At 47.6% G+C, this 25,623-nt stretch overlaps 1 protein-coding gene across 3 annotated transcripts in view; it reads right to left on the bottom strand.

Moving 5' to 3' along the window:
- Positions 1-323: 323 nt before the first annotated feature.
- SETD2 (SET domain containing 2, histone lysine methyltransferase) overlaps positions 324-25,623 on the bottom strand; it is a 64,015-nt gene continuing 38,715 nt past the window's right edge. The window contains exons 13-22 of one of the 3 annotated variants that reach the window (XM_063303266.1): positions 24,406-25,053; positions 11,649-11,697; positions 9,730-9,898; positions 7,829-8,507; positions 7,375-7,509; positions 6,006-6,145; positions 5,653-5,764; positions 3,994-4,074; positions 3,094-3,195; positions 324-1,186 (exon numbers count right to left, since the gene is read on the bottom strand). In XM_063303266.1, the coding sequence (XP_063159336.1) occupies positions 1,025-1,186; positions 3,094-3,195; positions 3,994-4,074; positions 5,653-5,764; positions 6,006-6,145; positions 7,375-7,509; positions 7,829-8,507; positions 9,730-9,898; positions 11,649-11,697; positions 24,406-25,053 (2,277 nt within the window). In that variant the 3' untranslated portion in view covers positions 324-1,024. Of the gene's footprint in view, positions 1,187-3,093; positions 3,196-3,993; positions 4,075-5,652; positions 5,765-6,005; positions 6,146-7,374; positions 7,510-7,828; positions 8,508-9,729; positions 9,899-11,648; positions 11,698-21,092; positions 21,350-24,405; positions 25,054-25,623 lie in introns of those variants that run through there. The other 2 variants (XM_063303267.1, XM_063303268.1) reach the window with 2 other exon arrangements.

The raw sequence follows: 25,623 nt of genomic DNA, 5'->3' as shown, positions 1-25,623 counted from the left end.
CAGCCCCGCGAGTACATCAGTTCAGAACTGTGTAAGTCAGGGTTTCTCAACTGCGGCAACTTTAAGATGGGTAGACTTCAACTCCCAGAATTCCCCAGCCAGGTGATCGCCATTTTCAACTTTCCTGGCTGGCTTCTGGCAAGCAAAATTAATGGGGAACCATGTGATTCGCTTAATGACCACCGCAAACAAGATTGTAAAATCAGGCTGGATTCACTTAATGATGCTTCGCTTAGCAACCAAAATTCTGGTCCTAATTGTGGTCATTAAATGAGGGCTACCTGTAGAAACTTTTCTTTCCCTACATTTATTCCAACTTCCAGTGGTGGAAAAAAAAATTTTTTTTTGTTCTTTCATTGCCATTTTATTTAATTTTTTGTTTTTTTTCCTTTTACATAAAAACTTCAGTAAAAATTGGATAAAGTAAAATGATTTAAGCAGTAAAATCAATCTTATCAACATAGCACACGGCCTGCCCAAACCCCGAGGCAGCCTGTTTGCAAATATTTACATGATAACAGATTAAACCTTGCAGAGAACAACAACCAAAAAAAAAAAAGGAAAAGAAACAAAAATGACCCCCCCCCTTTTAAAAACTATTCTTACAAAGTGTTCCCATGATATCAACATGTGTTGGGCTAAAAGGGAGGGGGGCAAATGAAAGAAAAATTCAATATATTCACATATACGTTAAAATATCATACAGATCTCGGTGGGGAGAGGAGATGAACTCACACGTTGTTGCACTAAGAAAGCACCGCTGGGTGGCAAGTTTGGGGTCTGCTGGCAAAGAGGGAACATGGAGTGGTAGTGAGCAGGTGGGTGTGGTTGTGCGAATGCTGTTACACACCACTGTTTCTGCCCGGCCTCCACGCCAGCTGGGAGAGGAGACGGCCGAGCCGCAAGATCCGTGGTGGGGTGATTCAGAGGGACCCCGCCGAGGCGTGAACCTTGCCCAGGAAAAGCGCAACGTCTACAACGGGCAGGACCCCGTGGAAGAGGGGAGGACGTTGCCCCGCTGGGGTCATTCCATGTCGGTGTCCTCTTTGGGTTTATACACAGCCCCAAATTTCTGCATGTATTTCTTGATATATTCCTTCGTTTTGTGTTTCACATTCTCGTTGCATTCCAGGTCTTCAGGAGTTTTGCAGTATTTCAGTTCCTTGTTCATCACGCCGTGGGTGAGCTGCGGGACAAGAAGAAGAGAACAGAGCAGGCGGCTGGTTAGGAAGACCAAAGGCATCCGGGACGAGGGGGAGGAACTTGTTTGTTAAGGGAAAAAGACAGATTTTCCGGCAGCAACGGTGGGGAAGAAGCTGCAGATGATGGAGGCTTTTTAAAAAATCATGCCCCTGTAGTCCTTACTTAACAACCACAATTGGGACCAGGACTTTGGTTGCTAAACAAAGTGGTCATTAAGCGAATCTGACCCAATTTTACAACCATTTTTGTGGCAGTCATCAAGCAAATCACTATGGACGTTAAGTGAACACATGGTCGTTAAGCAAATCATGCAGTTCCCCATTGATTTTGCTTGCCAGAAGCCAGCCAGGAAGGTCAAAAATTACAATCACGTGACCATGGGATGCTGCGACCATCATAAATGTGAACTGGTTGTCAAGCACCCAAATTGTGATCATGTGACCGTGGGGACACTGCAATGCTTGTAAATGTGAGGACAGGTCGTAAGTCAGTTTTTTCACCACCGTCGTAAGTCCGAACTGTCACTAAACGAATGCTTGTTAAGTGAGGACTACTTGTATGCCATAGGCATCAAGCAGGAAATACGTAGGCTGCCAAATTATTCTCATGATCAGGAATGGGAAAGGTTAAAACCCTGCAAACAAAAAGGACTGGGCACTTGCCATGAAGGATAATCACACAGGTGATCCCTCTGATGTGGGATTTGGTAAATTTTTGCCAGGGATCCTCAAGGCATTTTGGGATTTGGATGGGAATGCAAAAATTCTGTGCCACGCGAGTGAGGCTAACAATGCCACTGCCAGGGCTTTCAGGGGAAATCTCCTGGCTTCGATTTGATTGCCACTGACTCAGTGGGCATTCCTGATTGAAAAAAATACTTCTGCTTCCAAGCAATCAAGCCAGCATTTGGGCATCCACACATCTGTGTCTGCCTGTCTTCATAAAAAAGGCACGCAGATCCCCCTGGCAACTAGCTAGAAGTACAGATCCCTTTCAGTCCCTCAAAAGGAGAACAGCAGGAAATGTCTTGGTCTGAAAGGAGGAGAAAAGCAGCAAGTGGGCGGACGTTTTCTGCCATCAACCCCACTTCTTCCAGAGCAGGAGTCCAGCCGCCACAAGCCAGCCCTGGCCGCCCTCTGGTCCCCCGGAGATGTGAGCAGCTGCACATCACATACAGCTGGGAGGCTGCTAACAGGAGGTGACATCATGTGCTGCTAAATGGAAAATGGTATTCAAAAGACAAGAAGTTCCCAGAAACAGAAATCTGGCAGGGATTTCAAAGACGACCTTCATCTCCTAGTGGTGTGGCTGGCACAGAACAATTCTTCTTTCCATTCTTCAAATTTAAAGACACAGTGAGTGCCTTTGCCTTTGTTTAAACCTTTTTTTCTCCTCCCATCACTCTCTCAAGCCTGCCTGCCTGCCTCCTCTCCCTCCTTCCTTTCCATTTTTAAGGCCACCCAAATGACTCGAAAATAAATTAAAATACAGCTCAGGCTTTGGCTCAGGCTTTCCGCCAAGGCCTGGTTCCCATTTGCCCTAGATATTACCTTAATTCTCCCTGATTCTGAAGGAAGAACTTGAATCGCGTTCTGAGCTAAGGGGGGCAGATTCACCTTCCCAGCAGCCAAGCAACCCAGGTGCGTCTCAGAGCCTTTCCCCAAAGGCTTGTTTCCAAAAGAGGCTTCTAGGAAACTTGGGAAGAAGGGAGGAAAACCCAGCCCTGGGGGGGACCAGTCTCCCCACACTTCCCAAGATGCCATCCATATCACCTCACCCGGGGACTACAATGCTTGCTTGTTTGTGAAGGCCCTGAAGCGCACTTCTGGCCCTGAGCACTGTTACTGCAAGCACGCGCTGTCACCACTGCACAAGCCGAAGTAAACTCACCTTGCGTGCAAGATGCTTGAAGTCTTCAGTTGTGGTTATCCGCCCAACTTTGCAGTCTGGTTTACGATAGGGGTTCAGGCACTGCACGATAAACTGAGACATCTGGGGGGGGGGGGGGAGATGATGTGAAATCCCAGGCCTTAAAACCAGTACTGCCCTGCAAGGGACAGGCAGGACAGGACAGGCAAACTAAAACCCAACACTCACATTAGTGTCAGGTTTACTTCAATCGTTTTATTACATATGCCGCCCAGAGTCACCACGTGAGATGGACAGCTGTATAAATGTGGTAAATAAATAAGCACACATTTTCACTTGGAAGATGCTGTACACATAACATGTACATTTTTCTTGAATATTATCAAACTTGCTCTTGGGGTAATCAAAAGGACAGGGAGGGATACCTACAGGTAGTCCTCGACTTACGATCATTCGTTTAACTACAGTCCAAAGTTATGACGGCCTCGGAACGGGTGCTTTACAGCCTGTGAAGCACTTCTGAGGGTTGCAAAATGTTGCACACCCGCCCCCCCCCCCGTTACATGATCGCATTTTGGTCGCTTGGCAACTGGCTCACATTTATGACTAGTCGCAGCGTCCCACGGTCACATAATTGCGTTTTGCAATCTTTTCTGCATTTTCCAGCAAAAAACACCCACTGGGGAAGCTGGGTTCGATTAACAACCACGGTGATTTACTTAATGAGTGCCATAGAAATGGTTGTAAAATCGGGTCTGGTCACATGGTGACTCGACTTACGACTGCAACGACTTAACGGTGGATATTCTGGTTCCAACTGTGGTCGTAAGTCAAGGACTACCTGTAATTGCACGGTTCATAACCCAGACACACGGCAGGAGCAGCTGAACTGGCTTCACCCCAAATGAGGGTGCGACTCACCTCTTTCCGGAAGACCTCCTTGCTCTTCTTGGCCAGTTCGCTAGAAGTATCTGCTTCAGCGGTTTTGGGCTTCTTGGAAGACTAGAGAAAGACCCAGACAAACACGGAAGAATTATTCCGGGGAACACCTGTTCTACTTCACAGAGAATGAAGGTCCCCCCACCACAGAGCACAAGGCAGCTGAGAAGACAGAAATATATGAACTCTGGAATTCAGGCGGTCATTCCATGACTTACTCTTTTACTTGCATTTTCCATTTTTTATATCCCGTAACGACAGGTGAGGTGCAGCTGGTAACAAGCCACAGGACGTCTTTGTGACTCAGAACAGGCTTGTGGGCTCCGTGGGCAAAACCAGGGGCCCGGGTGACCATGTTGGTGAACCTCAGTTTATAGCAGGGCTCCTCAACCTGGGCAACTCTAAGCTGTGTGGACTTCAACTCCCAGAATTCCCCAGCCAGCTTTGCTGAAGTTGAAGTCCACACAGCTTAGAGTTGCCCAGGTTGAGGAGCCCTGGTTTAGAGGGTATCCTTGGGTTTTATCTGAGAAGTTCCATAATGGCATTTTCCCTACAAGGAGATTACAAAGGACTCGAAATAGCAGCCTAGTTTAGATGTCCAATGCAGTTTAGCCATGGTTTGAACTTTGAGACGGAATGCAGGGTTGGGACAACTTTCATTTCCCATTTGCTCAGCAGCTGAATCTCTTCGCAAACCCTACTCAGCAGAAACTGTGGTCTACACATACACTTTGATCCATGGCTTGATTCTGTCCTGAGCACCCAAGTTTGGTTCAACTGTGGTTCTAGAGCAGCTCTCGAGCCAAGCCTTGTTACCATAAAAAATCAGGACGGAGTTCCGCAAGGCCTGAGGAAGACCCATCTCCTTTGGGGCAGGAACCTCGTGGCTTGGCAGAAGCGGAGTCTCCCCTCTGCAGGTGCCAAGGAGAAATGGGCGTCCCCTGGGGCCAATTCACCTTCAAATTACTAGCCTCCTGGTTGACTATGGAGGAGCAGGCGAAGGAACTAGATCCCTTATTCATTTGTTCTCTAAATTCTGCTGATCTTCCCAGCAGCACAGATTTCCATCCAAAGCCAGCTCTGTCGCCAGATCATTAATGCCTCACGGGCTTGTGATTTAGATGCTGCCGGACTGCAGTCCAGAGCAGAGTTTCCCAACCTTGGCGACTTTAAGATATGCAGACTTCAGAATTCCCCAGCCATTCTGGGAGCTGAAGTCCACACAGGATGGCTGGGGAATTCTGAAGTCTGCATATCTTAAAGTCGCCAAGGTTGGGAAACTCTGATCTACAGAATAGTTCAAAGCAGACTTTGCAGGGAAAATACTATCACCACCCCATACTTCCTTTAATGGGGAGAAAAATAATTTCCTTCTTGGAGGTAATTCATTTTCCAGTGGTGGCAGAAATCCCTGTATCCTTTCCTGGTAGATGCCATAATTTATGCCTAAGGGCTCATTTGTTGAGTTCAAAAAACAAACAAAGGGCTGGCTCCTTCTTAAAAAAAAAAAAAAGGTGTTAAAAGCCTAACGGTCAGGTGGATATATTGCCCAAATAACCAGTTATGGGATGCAGAGAAATTCTACCACTGTTGCAAAATCCACTTACACCTCCCATTAGGAGCAGCTTCCCTCCAACTCACCTTCATGGGGTTTTCATCGTATGTTGGCGTCCCGAGATCCATTTCAGCCTCGTGCTCAAGGCTGGCATCATCTTCTGGGCTGTCCCAGTTGGGAGGGTCCCACTGGGTTTGCCTGAAAAAGGATGAGCGTCAGCCCTGGCCCAAGAGAGCCCCCACCGCTGCCGTTTGGGATCTTCAGGAACGGGATGTGCCAGGACTTTGAATAAGGGAAACGTCCACCTAGGCCAGTGTTTCTCAACCTCAGCCACTTTAAGATGGGTGGACTTCAACTCCCAGAATTCCCCAGCCAGCCACTGGCCTATGCCCCAGCCTCCCTCTTGTCTCTGGGACCACCGGCCAGATGCCTCCGTTACCTGGTGACAACGTGGTAATAGTAGATCTTCCCCTCAGGATCGCGGGCTGTTTTCCAGTTGGGAGGGAGGACAATGGTTTTGGGCTTGGGGGGAGACGGCGGAGGCAGGTCCAAGAGGTTGTTGGCCACCACCAGGTCGGGCTGGAAGGGCGAGGAAAGAAAAAAACAAAGGAGAGCAAACAGTCAACAGGTTAATCTGCAAAGCAAACATCTTCAAAGACTTAAATATTTCCAGCCTTAAAAAGGATGTAAGACAGGATAAACTATGTTAAATCTTCCCAGGAATATTTCGACTGCTAGGAAGTGTCGCCTGAGCATGAAGCATCTTTCCAGGCTGAACGCCACAAACACATTCTACTAAGGCAGCGTTCACTGGACCAGCGAAACACTGGTCCAAGGCATCCCTTTCTTTAAATACAAGCAAAGAAAGCAGCTGAACTACGTTCTAGAAACCAAGTCCAGAGCAAGCTGTGACTGGTCTATTTTCAAAGCCTGCCACCTTCTCTGGCCCCCTTGGCCACCACAAACGATCTTCCCACGATATTTGGGCAGGAATGGCACAGGCAATTTTGCACCATGCAACCCCAGCCTGGCAGAGAATGAATGGGGAAAAAAACTAGGCCAGCAAAGCTGTAATCAACTCTGCACCTAGGTTGTGGCTGCTCCTCACCACTGTCTGCCTTGTGGGCAACTGTCAACCTCACAAGGCAGACCAGACCAGGATATAAGACTCCACACAGTACAGATGGTCCTCATCTAACAAACCACTCATTCAGCGACCATCTGAACTTATGACGGTGCTGAACGAGTGGTACTTATGACCGGACCTCCTACTTACAGTGGCCGCAGCGTCCCCGCGGTCACCTGATTGCAATGTGTGACCTTTCCTGCCGGCTTCCCGCAAGCAAAGTCAAAGGGGAAGCCAGCACTTTCGGTCATGTGAGGTCCTCGCTTAACAACGGCAACAGGGACTTCCAAAACTGCCATGGCTAAGCAGCATGGTCACATGGTTTTTCAATATGACTGTGTTGCTTAATGATGGAATTTTGGGTCCCAATTAGCATCGTTAAACGAGGACCGCTGGCACTAAAAATACTTTTATTTAGATTGGCTGGGCTAACATAATCCTGGAAGCCTGATTGTGCTTCCCCTCCTCCTTTGATATTCATGTAAATTAGGGGGGTGTCTGTCTGAGACGTTGTTGCAACCCTCCCCCATCGCTGGGACTTAATGTTTCCCTTTTTGCTGCTTTGATAACCGACATTCCCTCTCCCTGTCAAGGTCAACCTTTTTACTCTCTAGGCAATTAATTTCCAAAGCTTCTTCCCTCCTGCTGAAATCTGGGCACCGCCAGAGATGGAACAGCCTACCTGCTGTATCGGCGGGGGCTGCCCCGTGGTCACAATGGTGGCGACCGCTGCTGTGGGCTGCACCACCACACTTGGCGGATGGGTGGTGTAAATCTGCTGCCCTTGGATGTACTGGAGACTCGGCTGGGCGTAACTCTGCAAGAGAGGGCAGAGCAACTTGCAAGAATCGGTGGGAACAAGCGTGAGAACGAGGACGAGGGGAAGGGAGGCAGAGCCCACTTCCCACAAGGAGATTGCTATAAAAGGTGAGGGCAAGATGACCAAGGAACCGGTCCCCTCTGAGTCGGTATTCTTCCCGGAAGGCGGAGAATGCCTAAGGCCGAGGAGCATCTCGAATTGACTCTCAGTATTAAGACAAGGCTCCTGCTTGGAGTGCAGCCAGGGCCTCTCTCCGCAAATGACCCACGCAAAAGCTGCTGCGAATTTTGCGCCGCCTCCTCCCGAGCAATGTTACCTGCACGATCGGCGGCGTGGTCTGCGAGTAGGGCGAGGTCACTCCGTACACCGTCTGGCAGGCCTGCCCGGGGTAATAGAGGGTGGGCTGGGACTGGGCCGGAGAGTAGGGGGGCTGCACCGCCACAGTCTGCTGGCCGGAATCCCACACACTGTAGCTCTGCCCCTGCACCGGGCCGGGGGCCGGCACTGGCAGGACAGCGACGCTGGGCTCCTGGTGGACCATCGGGTCGCTCGGGGCCACGTACTGCGGGGTAGACACCTCCAGGGGGGCCGCCACGTGCTGGACGACGGGCACGGGCTGTGGAGCCGCCAGGGTCGGCTCCATCACGTGGCCCACCAGCGTCTGGGAGTGCTCGTAGGGCGCCGGCGAGCACACGGGCTCCATGCTCGGCGTGGGGAGGAGCACCTTCCCGGCGTTGGGGTTGCTGGGGTCCACGTAGGCCTGCATGGGGTAGCCGGGGGGGTAGCCCATGAACGGGTGCTGGGAGGCGCCGTAGCCCAGGGCGTCGTAGGGGAGGGGGGAGGCCACCCCGAGGTTCTGCAGCTGCCGCTGCTGCTTCTGGGCCTCGCGCTGGGCCACCTCCTGCTCGAACAGCTTCCGGCGTTCCTCCGTAGACAGCTTGCTGCGGTCCTTGAGCCGGGCTTTCTTCTTCGAGGTCGTGGCAGGCGTGTCGTATCTGGGGGAAGCGAGAACAGGGTTGCTGGGCCGGGTCATGCAACCGATCGGACTGAGCGGGAGTGGCTCGTGGGTCAGGATGTCACGGGAAGCCCCGCGAGCACCAGCATCCTGTAAGGCAGTGTTTCTCAACCTCAGCAACAACTCCGAGAATTCCCCAGCCAGCATGCTTTAAGATGTGCGGCCTTCAACTCCCAGAGTTCCCCAGCCAGCATTCTGGGAGTTGAAGGCCGTACATCTTAAAGGTTGCTGAAGTTGAGCAACGCTGCCCTAAGGAGCTGAATGGAGGTCACTGAGAGCAGATGAAATGAATCTAATGTGTACCGATTTGCTAAATTTGCTGTTCAAGGAGTGACCACCACCAACTTGGACACTAACAGCAGACAATTTAACAAAGTGTGAAGCTATTTGTCGGTACTCGTGACGTCAGAGGTACGACATCTGTGCTGAGCAGCTTGAGGAGGACACCTGTGGGTCTCCCCGTGAGAACCCAGGCAACCCCAGAGGAAAAGTGCTTAACTAGATGGGCCTGTCAATCTGATCCAGCTTCCGTGAAGTTCCAAAGAATTTTGAGCCGGGGAGTTTTTAATGCGTTTCGGTTACTTTTTGGATTTCACCCAGGATGTTAGTGGAAGTGGACTGAACTCAAAGGAAGTTTGGAGTTGCCTGTCAGGGAAGTCTCCAGCTTGAAAAGGATTAGATATTTGGTGGATGGCATTTGAATGGTGCTTAAAAAGTTTAAGGAGTTCTGACTCTTCAAGGTTTAATACTTTATGTGGCTTGGCAAAGTCCCTTTGTGAGATGATGCCACCCCCCCACCCCGAAACTCCTTTTCGGGCCAGCTCCAGTGGGGCTATCCGTCCTATTTTAAAGATGCCTGGACAAATCCACCCTGTCTCTGCAAGCAGTGAATACCGTTTAGGCACTTTTAAGCTGTGATTCCTCCCAGAGCTAGTAGTGATTCCTCTTGGGGGCCAGCAATTTTATTCCTGTCTTTATCTGCTGTTTTTAGCAGTTGTTTAAAAAAAAAAAAGACTTCATAAAGATTGTTTTGTATTTTCTTGTGATGACTGTCTAGAAGCATGGACAGTATAAAATAAAAATAAAAGAGCAAACGAATTAAAAAAAAAAAAAAACCTCTGCCCCCTCCTTGCTTTCAATCTTTGCTATAGGCTGCCGCAAACGTTAGGGGAAAAAACGGGTTTGACAAAAGCTGAACTTGCCGGTCCTCTGGCCGCTTGGTGCCTCGCTCGTAGGCTGACGGGGGGGACAAGGAGTCCCTGCGTTTTTTCTTCTCCTTGCTCTGACTTTGCCTTTCGGGGTCCTGTTCTCTGCTCTGGTTTCTGGGGGTCGCAGGCACGTCCCGGCCCACCGCCTCTCTCCCGTGATCTGCTAACAAAGCGGGCAAAGGCGGTTAAAAGGGACATTTCATTCACCGCAGGCCCGGCTCTTACCTGGCTTCGGATACGTGGCGGAAAAACAAGGGAAAAACAAGGAAACCAGCCAACCTTCACAAAGCCACAGTTTTGCTTTTCCAGACAGCCAAGGAGACAAGTAAATACAAGGAAGAGAAAACAGTTGCTGAGGAACACGCTTTGAAAAATACTAGTACCCTTTTGGCAAAAAATGTCTTTGCGTGGCCTGGTGAACTGCGACTTCTCTTAAATACAGTTATTTAAAACAGTCAGCTTCAAACCATTTATTACAGCTAATAAACGACTGCTTAATATTTTGTCTGATCTCAAGTTTGTTTCCAACATGCCCGTCTCTATTTACGTTATAAAACCTCAATATTTGACAGAAGGAGAAGCATTTATGGTTTCCACTGCACCAGGCGGCAAAAAACCCACATTGTGGGTTTTCCAATTTTGGGCAAATTACAAAATACGTAGAAGCCACTCCAGTAACCTAAAGTAACGACTTCTAAAACATCCTATCTCCATAGAGCAGGATTTCACTGGAACACCTGTCAGTTTTCAGGGTCGTAATAATTCTGTGCTTGCAAGCCGGTTCTGTTCAGGGTGGGAAGAGGAGAACGGGGAATAATTCTACGTATGCCTCAGAAGCGATCCCCAGAACATTCAGAAGCAAGCGGGCAATACATTCAACAAGAACATTACCATTCCACTGGCTGGTGGCCCTCGGGGCTGTGTGGCACCTGCATCTTAGAGGACAGCCTATATTACAGATACGCCCAGCCACCTTTGACAGCGGTTCAAGGGGGTTAAAGCGTAGCAATTAAGAGGCAGAACCATGGAGCACGGGAAGTTAGAGGCTTCGCTGTGACGTAAATCTTACGTGAGCTTTACAGGAGAGGGTCCTTTATTTAGCACCTGTTTTTAGCAGCAGGAAACTAAAGAGCAAGTGTAAAGGCTGCATCTGGTCTGATCCCTGGGCCTGAAGCCCCTTTCTTGCAGCTGCTGTCCATGCTGGCTGGGAATGATGGGGGTCGCAACCCTGCGCGCCTGGAGGGCGGTGTCAGAATTTGGGAGGGCTGGGCTGGGAGGTCTTCCAGCAGCCACTTTCCTGAGGCCAAATCCAGCTTTTGTCATCCCCCTCACAGATCTCATTGTGGTGCTTCATTGGCACCACTGAAGTGAGAGAGGGAGATGGACCAAGAGAAGGGAGGCCCAGCGGGGAGAGAAGGCCAGAGTCCTTGGAGGGAAGTCCTGCTGAAATGCCCTTGAGCATCCTTTCCCAATCTGGAACCCTCCAAGGGTGCCAGAACTGCGATTCCCAGAATTCCCAAGGGCCACTTCACAACACCACCACTTTGTCTGGAGCAGTGATTCTCAACTTTGGCCGCTTTCAGATGTGTGGACTTCAACTCCCAGAATTCCCCAGCCAGCTGTGCTGGCTGGGGAATTCTGGGAGTTGAAGTCCACACATCTGAAAGTAGCCAAGGTTGAGAAACACTGGTCTGGAGATTCTGGGACAGATACCCCTGATCCACCTGACGGGATGGCCAGGTCGGGGGATACAGCTAGGGGTCCCGCTGGCTGTGGCGGATGGCAATTCTCTTCCATTACATCTGGAGAGCATCGGGCAGAGGAGTGCTTTCAGTCAGTGCCAAGGAAGATGTTGGCAGTCTTGCTCTCCAGCCAGCTGCCAACAAAATGAAGAGGCATCTTTGCATACATACCACTGGTCTCCTTTTCGACTTGACTCTTCTTCGGGATCCGGTACACCTCCTACAATTCAGGACCAAAAAAGCCAAGTAAAGATCGGCTGTCCACTTAAGCCATCTAGTTTATATAATCAGAAACACATCAAAAGAGTAGATGCTTATACGAAATCACAGAGAATAGCAGATTCCTCCTACTTGCAAACCTCACCAGAGTGAAAACGCCCAAGCATGTGTCCTCCCCCCGCAAATGCACATGTCCCCAAAGCCACCCTTCTCCAGGCTTTTTCCTTATCCTTTATAGTTCATCCTTCCTCAACCTGGTGCCCACCAGAGGTGATGCAGCACACCTGCCTTCATCCACAGCAAATAGGCATACTGGTTGAAGATCCTGGAAGCTCTATGCCAATATATGTGCAAGCACCGGGTAAAGAAAAGCTGCCACAGTTTGAGTTAGGATGCGTAAGAAATCCGTAACTTTAATTAAATCAGGAAGTCGTGAATTAATCCCATGTGTGAGAGGAGGAACATTGAAGTGTGATTTGCTCCTATTTTAGGGCAGTGTTTTTCAAACTTGGCAACTTTATGATCTGTGGATTTCAACTCCCAGGATGACCCAGCCAGCATGCTTTAAGATGGGTGGACTTCAACTCCCAGGATGACCCACCGAACATGCTTTAAGATGGGTGGACTTCAACTCCCAGAATTCTCTAGCCAGTATGCTGGCTGGGGAATTTTGGGAGTTGAAGTCCACCCATCTTAAAGTTGCTGAGCTTGAGAAACACTGGTCTAGGGATCAACTTTGTCTTCTAAGGGAATTTAGCCAACACAAACGAAGAGGGCAGTGGTTAGGTCCAACCTGTCCTTCCTGTAGATGGAGGCACAAGATGTGGCATCCTAGGCCAACACCTGGAATTTGCTGTCTTCCCAGAACCTTGAGCAGCTGACCGAGAGCACTAAAAACACGATCTTTTTGTGGCCCGCAGAACTAGCCAGGGAGCAGGTCAGGGGATAGAAAGGTTTAACTTTAGATAGCCCTGAACTTACAGGGGGTACTTTTATGTCTTTGGACAGGTGGGGAGAGAAGGAAGAAGTGCCATTCTCTCTACCGGATATCTCTCTCTGGTTCTTTCTGCCCGCCCCACGTGCTCCCACAGGGCAGGCACGCTCCAGGTCCCCTCCGTGAAGCAGTCATTGGAAGAGGCCCAGGAGGCATGCTTTTCTACTGCAGGGCCTGCCCTTTGGTGGAACTGCCCCTTCCCCAGGGTCTTGATGCCCCTGACCCCATGATCCCCCAGGAAAGCTCTAGGTCAGGGTTCCTCCACCAGGGTTCCATGGCACCCTTGGGTCCCACAGGAGGTCCCTAGGGGTTCCCTGGGAGATCACAATTTATTTAAAAAACGATTTCAAATTTGAAGAGGCAAGTTTCATTCTTTATGTTTAGTTTAAGAACACCGCTAATGCACATACACAGGCCTACCCATGAAACGAATAGAATAATCGCATAACTTCAGGCCCCTATTTGAGCCTGAATGTGCAGGGGTTCCCCCAGGCCTGGAAAATATTTCAAGGGTTGCTCCAGGATCAAAAGGCTGAGAAAGGCTGATCTAGAAACTTGGCTTTTCCTGTGAGTTGGGCCAGGATGACAGAGGAGCCTGTCTTCTGGGAGACAGAATGCATGGCTGATGAGCTCTGGTTGATGTTGTTGCATGTGTTGGTTTATGGATTTCATTTTTTTTTTAATGTTGCATAGTCTTAATTGCAATGAGGTGGTGGCTATCTTTATTTGAGGTGTGCTACTAGGAGTTGCCATTATGTGAGCTGGGCAGCTGTAAAAATTTTCTCAATAAATAAATAACAAGATTGAATTTCAGAGACAAAGAGCAGAAGAGAATCTTAACGCAAATGATGGGCTCAGCAGTGTGAACAAAAGTTGAAATCGAAAGTATCTGCAGCTCAGGGTTGAACCGTGGGGTCCTTGGTGGTCTCTGAGCTCGGGTGTTGGCTTGCAGACGTTTCATGACCCAACTAGGTCACATCAACGGCACTGATGATGTTCCCTAGTTGGGTTATGAAATGTCTAAAAGCAAACAACCAAGCTCAGAGAGCACCAGGGACTCCCCAAGAAGTTGAAAGCCAATAATGGTAAAACTGAAAAAGAACGGGAAAAAACGAGAGACAAACCCAACATCATGGAAAGGAAAAGAAGAAAGGACACTAACAGAATGGTGAGAAGCAACCTTTTTTTGAATTGACTGGCTACTCAACACCGTCAATGTGCGTGGTGATAACGGACTTCCGGGGAAGAAAGGGCGGACTGAAGGCGGCTCTGTGAAAAGCTGAGCTGACAATCGCAGAGGAACGGCTGGCAAGTAGACCGGCTCCTCGGTAATTCCTCTCCAGACAAGGAGAGGACTCGAGATCTCCTGCAAGTGCTCCATACGGTTACTCCTTGTGAGGAGACCGCAAGACAGCGGTCTCCAGCGGCTTTAGAGCTCTGGGAGACAAGGGAGTAACTTGCTCAAACCGTGGTCAGTGCCTTTGAAAGGACCCTAAGTTTGCATACTTCCTTTTCTAAATCGCTTTTGGAAATTGCTTAACTGCCTTTCAGCTATTAGGAACGACACATTTTACAGTACCAGGTGAGTTTCCTTCAATCTTTAGCAAAAGAAGTTTTAAATACAAGTTTAAGAACTTAAAAAGAATTATTTTGGAATAAACAGCAAAAGGGTGATTAAAACTTGGGTTTTAGAAAGTTACAAACGGACTAAGGGTCCAGATGAATTTGAAATAGGATTTTGGAATTAATTATAAAGAATCCTTCCAGTGGGAAAATGCCTTTATTTTGAAACATAGTAAGATAAGATTTTAAAAACTGGACACTAGAGGGAACTAGAGGGACTAAAGATTACAATTAAAGGAGAAGAACCTTAAACTCAATTTACAATCAGAGAGGGAAACAAAATATTTTGACCGTGGACATACTGAGGGATATTTCTGAACAATGGACCCAGAAGTTAATTTTAAAATGTCTGCCTCTAAAGATAGACTGCATCTAAAAGATGTTATGGAACAGCAGGAAATTCTACCTGACAGGAGCAAGACTGAGTTGGAAGTAAATTTCTACAAGAATGACCTTTACTTTTTTTCCCATTCTTGCACTATTAGCTTTCTGATTTCTTTCTTTTTCTTTTCTCCTTCTTACTTTCTATTAGATTGTATTAGCTTTTACCTTTCTTTTTAAAACTTTTAAATATATAATTTAAAATATATACTTTTAAACTTTTTAAAATATATAAACTTTTAAATACATAAATAAAAAGAATACCATGGAAAAAGATGTTATACTGGACATACAAAAGAAACTGACTAATGTCTTAATAATTAAAAGGGATATACAACCAACCAACCAACCAAGAGAGTGACCTGGATAATTTTCCTATATTGGATTTACAAAAGAGGCTGCCCTTCTCACGACATTTGAAGAATTTTGTGAGAAGGGACAAAGAAAAAAAGAAAAGAAATCAAGTTTAACATTATTTGAGGGGATAAAGAATCAAGATTGCTAAAAGTAAAGGGAAGGAATATGAAGTTGGGTTATTTGATCAAGGTTAATATAGATCTCTGGTATCCCTTAATGGACTTTTGCTGACCAGGACTGAACAACGAGGCTTTAAGGATTTGTTTATAGATAAGAGATGGGATATGGGGAGAAGAGATCATTTGTTGTATTTTCAGAGAAGGTGGTAAGTTACTAAAATTTATACTTGTGTGAAGTTGGGAAGTCACTTCTTTATATATCTCTTTTCTTTTTCTTTACTATATTCTTATTTTTTCTTTCTTTCCTATTTCTCTATTTGGATCTCTCCTGCCTTCCTCATAACTTCATGCGTAACCTTTCGGTGCAGTTTTTCTATCCTTTTCGAGACTTTTGCGAGAAGCCTTCTATGGTTTATACAGTCTCGACCTGACTAGCAGCCTTTAGAATTCTTAGTGACTTCTCAAACCACTTTACACACCTAAGCTGCCCATTTCGACGATTTTAAAATCAACCTTCGTAAAACGCGGCTGGGATGCCATCCCAGCACAATGCAGTTACGAGAGTCCGGACAGAGAAAACCAGGCTCAGGCTCAACCCCGTGAGGAGGGAGTGGATGTGGTCTGCAAAGCAACCAAACCCAGTGCTATTCCAGCTTCAGCTATGGGAAGGGTTGTGCTCCCCTGCACTGGACTACAGGGTGCTCCTGGACTCCTGCTTGAGGATCAGGTGGCAGGAAGGGCCGCTGCACAGCTCCCTCTTGCGCTCCTGTTATGCCTGTCCCAGGATGAGGCGGCCCTGCTCATCGGCCCATAGGCCTTGGTCACCGCTCTACCGCAGCTCGCTCTGTCTGCCCCTGAAGACCACCTAGTACAGTGTCCCTCAATCTCAGCAGCTTTAAGATGGGTGGGAGCACTGATCACTTTTGAGTTACTCGCTGCTTAGAAAGGAGTTCCACCCAAGTTGTGTTTTCTCAGCAACGTCCTGCTGGCATTTCATGACGTGACCAAGATCTGAAGAGCTCCTCTGGCTCGCGGTTGAGACCAAAAGCCCTCGCTGCCCTTCGCCTTTTCACCGCTTCCAGCCTCTCCAAGGCAGGTCAGAAAAAAGGCCCCACCTCCCTCTACTGCAGGGTTTCTCATCCCTGACCATTTTAAGGTGTGTGGACCTCAACTCCCAGAATTCCCCAGCCAGCATGGCTGGCTGGGGAATTCTGGGAGCTGAAGTCCACACACCTTAAAGTGGCCAAGGTTGAGGAACCCTGCTCTACTGCGTTTAAACAAGACCTTGTTGCAACAGGGCCAATTTGAGGTGCAATTAAATTTATTCATTTTATTTTCACTTGTTGGTGCTTGTTCGGTACTAAATCTAGATTCTTTCATTTTTAAATTAAAACAACAACCCATACTTATTTAATGGTTTCTCTCTCTTTTTTTTAACCTGTCAGAATTCTGTATGCCCCTAGAGAATTTACACCCGGTCAGTGGTCAGAACACTGCCTCTGTCACAACCGTCTTACGCTTTTGTTCAGCCCGATGGCCATAATCACGCATATAAAATAAAAAATAAATATTATTAACCTTTTAGGAGATGGGTAAGGGTATAGGCAAATTGGCCCTCAGCAAAAATGAGCTTGTCTCCTCTTCCTCCTCCCCATTTGCCATCAAAATGGGTTGAACTACAACTCCCAATTTTCTCAGTGAAGATGGGGATTGCACAGCCTGGCTGGAAATTCTGAGAGCTGCAATCTGACTCATTTAGTGGATTTCAGGTTAGGGAAAACATCCTTCAGGCCATAAGGTAAAAATTAAAGGCAAACACAGAACAAGCAATCCTTGCATGTAAGGAGCAGCTACTGCCTGAAGGGATGCAGCCAAAGGAAAAAGGATGTTTGGTCACCAAAGTTTCTATTTGACACAAATATGAATCTATCTCTATAAAGAAAGTTAAAGGGATAGATACATCTCATACCATGGACACTGATAGCCAGTTTGGCATAGTGGTTAAGGTGCTGGGCTAGAAACCAGGAGACAGTGACTTCTAGTCCCACCTTAGGCATAAAAGCCGGCTGGGTGACTTTGGGTCAGTCCCTCTCTCTCAGCCCAACCCACCTCACAGGGCTGTTGTTGTGGGGAAAATAGGAGGAGGAAGGAGTATAAGGTATGTTTGATACCTCGAGTTATATATAAAAAGGGTGGGATAAAAAAATCAAATAGTAATAGTAATAATAATAAACATTATTAGAATTTAAACCTGTCATTATTACAAATAAAAACCAGGGCTTGAAGGTATTAATCAGTTTCCCAAGATCCAACTGAGATCATGGTATTTGCATGAAACAGTGAAAAAAAGGACAGAGGGCTAACTAATCCACTCCTTCTGTGGTTGCTGAATGGCCAAATAACCTTTTCCCCCCACCATGCAGGCAGAATGGAAGGGCTTTTAAGGAAGTATATTAACCTTGAAAAGAAAAAGAAAAAAATTCTGAGGCATGTAAGAAATTCAAAAGAAAGGTCATATGTGGGAAAAAACTTGCCATACGGCCAAGTAGAAAAATGCTTCCCACTGCCCGTGAGCACCATCTTGGGAAAAGGACAAAGAATTCTTCCCCGACTGACTGTCTTCTTGGATTACAAAATGGATGATGCAAAGAGAGCACAAACTGCCCCTTTGCTTATTTAGGCCTCTCCCTTTATCTTCCCTGACACACCCCAACCTGCTTAGCAGGTGGACAGGCATGCTTTTAGACAGCCGATAGCACAAAGCCAAGTTCTGAATTCTTGAATTTGGCCTATCAAACGTGCTTGCTGTCTCAGGTTCTCAAGGGTACCGTCTTCACCCCTCACCTGCCCATCTACTTAACTCACTGCATCACTTTAGAAATCCTTGGCACGAACAATACGCGTGTTAGTATGAAGGAACTACACGCACTACTTTTTAAAAAAAGTTCAAACAGGAACTGAACCAGCAAGGCTTAGCAAGAGGCAGGAATCAGCTCAGCCACAGAAACGTGGAAGGAGGAACAATTATTTCCCTTTTCCATTTCATCCTGGACTATTCCTTGATGTTGGAAAGCCAGCTCAAAAGAACAGGCCCTATATTAACCCTTTACCCCATCAATAAATTGTATCAGTAATTATGGCTTTTTTCCCTCTGAACTTCAGCTCTGGGGCTAACAGTACGGGTAGTCCTCACTTAACAACCATTCATTTCGTGATGGTTCAGACTGAACAATGCTGCTGAAAAAACTGACTTACAACCGGTTCTCACACTTAGAACCGTTACAGTGTCCCCGTGGTGACGTGATCACGATTTGGGCACTTGGCAACCGGTTCGCATTTCTGACCATTGCAGTGTCCTGTGGTCAATTGATCACCTTCCTGGCTGGCTTCTGGCAAGCAAAATCAGTGGGGAACCATGTGATTCACTTAACAACCACGTGATTCGCTTAATGCCCATGGTGACTCGCTTAACGACCACCGCAAAAAAGGTCGTAAAATCGGATCAGTTTCGCTTAACGATTGCTTTGCTTAGCGACTGAAGTTTATTTATTTATTTATATTTCAAATTTCCATCACCGCCCGTCTCCCCCAAAAAGGTTCTGGTCTCAATTGTGGTCATTAGGCGAGGACTACCTATACTTATACCCTAACACTGAAGGAACTGTAGCTACATAAGCTTCCGCTTGAATTCTCCAGAGAAATTCTAAAGGTTTGCCCATCTCATAAGCCTAGAACATGAAAGGGGATGCACTTTTTTCCAACAGCAGAATAGAGACGTTAAACAGTGCGATGAGAAAATACATCTGCACGCTACAGAGAAATTTCTTTCTGATACGGAGTCCAATATGGAGGATTACAAATCCGATCCTTGCTGAGGGTAGATTTTTACAGTGTCAGCACTGCTGAGCATTACACAAAGAGAAAGCCACTATCTGACATCAAACAACATTAAAAATATGCTGGAATATTAAATCAGCATATTATATTCAACAGCCACACCTTATTCAAATATGGACAATATTCCACGGTATAAGAGGCCTCGGTCTTCAGATTCTTCAGAGCCTGTGGCGTGCTCACTTTTATGCCAAGCATACAGGGCAGTGTTTCTCAACCTCGACAACTCTAAGAAGGGTGGACTTCAACTCCCAGAATTCCCCAGCCAGCATGCTGGCTGGGGAATCCTGGGAGTTGAAGTCCACATGTCCTCAAGTTACCAAGATTCACTGATATGGGGTAGGTATTCAGTAAATGGGTAATCACCATGTGGGCAAAAGCTCAAGATTTGCCCACTAATCAACAATCCTGCTTGGGGCTCCATGTAATCTGAAATCTTTTCCTTAGCTACAGCCACGGAGTGGAGGACAGTTAGCGGACTGGAAAGAGATTCTATTTATTTCATTAAACTGATGGCAATTAAGAAGTACACAGGAGTACACGAGGGGAAATCAATTAAGAGACAGATATGGGTTGATGTAGGCAAGCACAAGAGTGTCTACTAGTGTCTAGTTCAATTTTTCAGACCTAGTATCTCTAAGCAATCACTAAACCAGTGTTTCCCAACCTTGGCAACGTTAAAGAGGTGTGGACTTCAACTCCCACACCTGGGGGTTGAAGTCCACACCTCTTACCGTTGCCACGGTTGGGAAACACTGTACTAGACTGTTAAGGTAACTGATCCACTGGAACCTGAGTCTTAATTCAAGGACAAGGACTCGGTTCCCGTATCAGTGTTCCCAGCGAAAAGGGTAAGCAAGCTGCTCCACTGAATGCCCTACAGGATTTTCCACTTCCTAAAGACACTGTAAAAGTCAGGAGTTGGACCCTAATCACTTCCTAATGCATTCTTATTCACTCCACGGACGACCAAGCCAATGGAAATAGACACCAAGAGAACTAGGTTGGTGCAGTGGTGAAGGCACCCGGCTAGAAACCGACGGACCCTGAGTTCTAGACTCGCCTTAGACGTGAAGCCAACTGGGTGACCCTGGGCCAGTCCCTCTCTCTCAGCCCTGGGAAGGAGGCAATGGCAAACCACTTCTGAAATCTTGCCAAGAAAACTGCAGGGACGTGTCCAGGCAGTCGCCAGGAGTCAACACCGACTCGAAGGCATCCCCCCGCAAAACCCAGACACAGATAGTATGAAACTAGCCTCAAGGAGATGTAAGGTTCAACCGATTCATGATTTGTTTAATTCTAGCTGCAGAGCTGCTAGGTAACGAAGAAAAATTTTACTGTGAACCACCCAGAGTCCCCTTTTCGGGAGAGATGGGCGATGACAGAAATAATAAATAAATAAAAATACGTGCTTGCTGGGTGTTGGGCTTCCTGCTGGATTGGTGCGGTGACGGATCTCCCTCCCTGATAACCTTGTAGTAACCTTATAGTTACTTTACAGTAACCTTATAGTAAAGAACGCTCTCAGCTCTTTTGCTCCAATTTGGAGAGGTGGCCAGCAATGGAATCATTACTCACCCTACCTTAAAGATGCTCTGTTGCTTTCCACAGCGCTAACTTCATCCGTCTTTACCGGAAGACCTACCTGTGTCTCCTACATCCACAGCCGCATTCCAGGTCTCCAGGTGAGCTAAACAAAGGCGATGCTGGTTGTCAGCCGTTCCCTGCCGAACGGCTCTTCCGCGACGGCGCAGTACGTTTTCAGCACGGGGAGACGCGTGCATCCTTTCCCTCGCTGGTGGGAAACAGCTGCACAAACCCATGCTGAAAACGTACCCGGCTGGATCTGTGTGCTGTGCAGACTTCCGTGGATTGTGTTTGGTTTGTTGACCCTGTCTTGGGTGCAAGGCTTCCAACCAGAAAGGCCTTGAGACGCCAAGCCAGGGTAGCCGTTTTATGTGTGAAGAGGTGTTATGTATAAAAAAAGGAATAGCTCACTCGATCCTCTCCCGCCAGGAATAGGGGGATTCCAGAGCGACATCCATTGCCGGCAATGGACGCACCAAAATTACGTCGGCATCAATGAGTTAGCCACCTCTGTCCTTTCATTTCCGACCTATCATATTTCTCATGCATCATCCAGCTTCCCAACCATCTTCCTGTTTTCTTCACAGTACGCACGCTAGGTTCTCTCCTTTCTTCAGGACGGAGTTGAAAATGGAGTTGAGAAAAGGAGACTCATGGTCAGCTGGGGATGTTAACAAGCTCCTTGCTGCCCTGAGAAGCTGGATGGAAATGGTTGAAATTACTACAAGGGGGTCAGCATTAGAGGTTGGGAAGGACACAGCTTTAAGTTACAAGCTTGGCACCCCCTCCCACCGGATGCTTCCAAAGCATGACCCAGTTGACCAGCACACCACTGGAAGACTCTAAGAACAACCCATATGAACCTTGTCCTCTTCCAGTTTTGGTCACTGAACAGGATGAACAGATTATAGGTCTTTCCCCCGAGACATTTCTCAATAGTCTTCCTTTTCATCGGGTCAAAAAGATAAACATGCCATTCATCAGCAACACTTCCAACCTGGAACTCATTATGGAGTTTTTGCTCCAACGGTCAAGTGACCATCCTGGAAAGGTCAGACAGAAGCAGCTAACTCTTAGTGCCATGAGAATGTACAGGACAGATTTGAGGACACCGAAACGTGGGAATAGAAGAGGGTGTGATTTCAGATACATGGATGCCATCGCACTGAGGACCTGCTTCAGAGATGTAATTAGATCCATATACCCAAAGTCAGTCCCTTAAAAGCCATCCTGGCTTTCTGAATATTACCAGGTGATATCAAATAGTATGAGGGCTTTATAACCTGAAACAGTAACTTTTGGCAGATAATGATTCCACAGTTAGCCAAGATTTGAGCAAAGAGCCAGAAGTATCCCAAAAGGGAAAGAAACGATAAAAGAGCTTAGCAAAAAAAAAAAAAAAAAAAAGTTCTTCCAAGCTTTACCTCATACCAGGACTAAACTTTGTGAATTCCCAAGCTGCAATGTAATTAAAGTGCTCTTAGAATTTTTGTTCAGACCTGATTTTAGTTTTTCTCTTCAACGCCCAACATTGGGGCACAGACTGACAAGACGGTCTGTGGAATGAATCAGACGTGGGTAGACGACACTAAGGCGCAACCCCCTGCGGTTTGGCAAACTACAACCTTGTAGAAACACTTCCTCCCTAATGCGCAAGAGTGAGCCTGATTACATGCTCTTCTGTGGCAACAAGCAACATGTACCAGGCTCACAATGTATCCTGCTTCAATCCAGGCAGGGCAATAGTTCAGGGGACCTCTGAATACAGAATACCAATACTGTAGACGGACCAAAAAAAACACGTAAACAAAAATGTAACCGGGGACAGGAAAGGATGACGTGCGCCTGATGTTTTCTCTCTGCACTACTGGGTAGAATTAACACTCTTGCAAGCAACCGCAAAGTTGCCACTGCAATGTGCAATGCACACTGTACACACTCCAGGCCGGATGGGAGCAAGACACACGGCCTTACTCTTAGTCTGACGTTCATCGGCCTGGCACGCTGGGTTATTCATTACGCACTTTGCTAAGAGTCTTTTTGTTCCCCCGGCAGGATCAATGGTCTCCCTGGACACTCACTCTGCAAATCCAACTCAGATTCTTCTGAGAACCAAACTTATTAACTTAAACACATTTACTATGCTCTCTGCTAATCTGTGTGTTTATTTAATCCATTCAATCGTGTCCGATTCTCAGAGACTGCCTGGACAAGTCCCTGCAGTTTTCTTGGCAGGTTTTTCAGAAGTGGTTTGCCCTTGCCTCCTTCCTAGGGCTGAGAGAGAGTGCCTGGCCCAGGGTCACCCAGCTGGCTTCGTGCCTAAGGCGGGACTGGAACTCACAATCTCCCGGTTTCTAGCCCAGCACCTTAACCACACCACCAAACCGGATCTCATCTTTTTATAGATAAATGCAAAATTAATCTTTTAATGGGGGAGGAGGGGCGGACTTCTCTCACAGAGGCCACTCAAGGTCTTTCAGCTTCTTCCTCCCTTTGAAAATGGCCACCTGAACAAATCTGCAGACATCAGCTCAGGGGAATTATGCCTAACCCCAGAGCTGGGTCAACCCTGAATTACACGCAGATCAATGTCAGGAATTCAGACACTGAGGCTGTTCCGCACCGGTCTTGATTTGCTACTCTCCATCTTAAATCATGTGCTGAGCCTCCCTTGCATCTTCTTACTGGAAGGAAGCACATTAGGACTCTCTTCTTCTTCTTCTTTTTTCCCAGGTTTTAAAAAATATGTATTTATCCTAGACTGAAGACCCCTTTCTTAGGTCTTGAGCGGAGAGCTGAAGCCGTGAGCCGCATTTCAAAAAGGAGGCAGGGCCCGAGGGAGGGAACGATGAGGAATGGACAAAAACTGAACCAGATTTTTTTCTCATTTAAATTAATTAGAACTAATAGGATTACATCCCATGCAATTATTATTTTTCTGCAATTCAAGGAGAACTCTGGAAGGGCCTTGGAGGGGTCGGTCCTGTCTCTGCCACTGTCTATACAGAAGCTGAGGCAGGAAATGGACAGAGACTATAGATATTTGTATCTTTTGAAATGTAAAGGGCAAAAGGCACAATCCAAGCTCACTGTATCTTCCTCTTCTCCTGGAAGGGGTCCCCAATCTTGGCCTTTCCAGGCCTCCATGTTTTTCCTCTGCTAAGTTTTTTCTCTGCTAACAATTCACTAGCAATATATCACAAGCCCCTTGGATAGCCTGAGCATTTCCAGGCTATTTGCTATTCTTGGAAAGGCAAAACAGGTTTACAACATTCATCGAATGCTTTGCAGGAGACACAGTTTCGTATCAAATGGACAATTTTGTCCCATTACTGATAAATTCACGTATTAGCAGGAAAACCCACCCCTGCTTTGTATTCTGATGGAAGGACTTCCAGTTTCAGTACTAAAACTCCAGTTTGCCCAAATCTGAATTATACCACGCAGGACCCAAAACTGAGTCCTGTCAACGGATGATGCAACTTCCATTTCCTTCCTACAGCTGAGCAAGATGTACACCTTCCGTGGCTCAAAGCCACGCAGCAGAGATAACATGGATGGAAACGGGAAGCAGATCTAGGGACGTTTCCAAGCATTTCTCTGCAAAGCACATGTATGTTTCAGTTTATCCCGTTCTGTTCTTTTTTCCCTCCCAAATGGGAACCTGCATGTGTGAGCACAAAGCAACACGCAAAGGTTTTAACATCTTTTAACTTAGAACGCTAATGGCAACTTTTCCGAGAATCCAACTTACCTTGAGGTCTTTCCAGCAGTCCAGGAGCTTGGTAGCCAAGTCGCTCAGATCCAGCAGCTTATCAGCCGGTTCCTGGCTCCGTTCGCTCTCCACATCCGAAACGCCTTCCTCTTCATCCTGGGAGGGTGTCTCTGCAGCAACAGAGTCCTCCAGTTTGGGGGCGTGGCTCTCCTTCGGCTCCGCCTCGGGCTCCACCTCCTGCTCAGCCGCGAGGGCCTTGCCGGTGTCCGCCAGGACCTCTGCCACGGCATCCTTGGTGGACTCTGGCTCCAGGGGCTGCTCGTCCGCTGCTTCTGCCGGGAGATGGTCTGGATGCTCCAGCTCTTCCTTGGCCTCCTTCAGCTCGACCTCGCTGGCTGTGTCTGACAGAGCACTGTCCATGCTGTTTTCGCTTATGATTTTGAGCCTTCGGAAGGCAACCTTCCTAGGGGTGTCCGCCTCGCCCTCCAGCACGGGCTTAGAGGAAGGGTCGGGCGTGTTGAGGGGCGTGTGAGCCCGAGACGTGTTCTCGCTGGAGTAACCATCCCCTTCGCTGAGCTGTGGGATGGCAGACTTGGTCCGGGCCCAGCGCTGGATGACCGGGAGAACTCTGCTCTCCTCCAGCATGTTTTTGTTGGGGATGGGCAGAAGCTCCAAAGTCTTTATAATCTGTCACAAAACACAACATGGGGGTGGGGTCTTACTGATTTTCAATAACCAGTAATTTGGTCACAGTTAAGAGTCCCAAAGGGAGCAAGACACTCTAGGTTCCTGACACCCAACCGAGGAAGTTCCCTGGAAGGTCACACACTTCCTACGGGTCCTACAGAGCAGCAGCCGTCGACTGCTAGGTCTAAATCAGCGAAGGGTGGTGAGAACATGCGTGGGAGCACAGGAGGAGCTGCAGTGCACCAGGAGGTCAGCACTCTCCTTTCCAGCTGTCTAGGAAAGCAACGCGCCACCGCTCACGTCCCCAGGAACCTGGGGGTTATGCAACTACAGGTTCCAGTGCCGGAAGTAACAAATACTCCATCACTACTAACAGACACCGACCCTCTGGAGCAGGGTTTCTCAGCCTTGGCCACTTTAAGATGGGTGGACGTCAACTCCCAGAATCCCCCGGCCAGCATGCTTTAAGGTGTATGGACTTCAACTCCCAGAATCCCCCGGCCAGCATGCTTTAAGGTGTATGGACTTCAACTCCCAGAATCCCCTGGCCAGCATGCTTTAAGGTGTATG

This window comes from Candoia aspera, chromosome 4 (genome assembly GCF_035149785.1).
Source record: "Candoia aspera isolate rCanAsp1 chromosome 4, rCanAsp1.hap2, whole genome shotgun sequence".
In the NCBI taxonomy this organism is placed as follows: domain Eukaryota; kingdom Metazoa; phylum Chordata; class Lepidosauria; order Squamata; family Boidae; genus Candoia; species Candoia aspera.
Note: the sequence above shows the minus strand (reverse complement) of the source record. Positions and strands in the feature narration are given on the sequence as shown.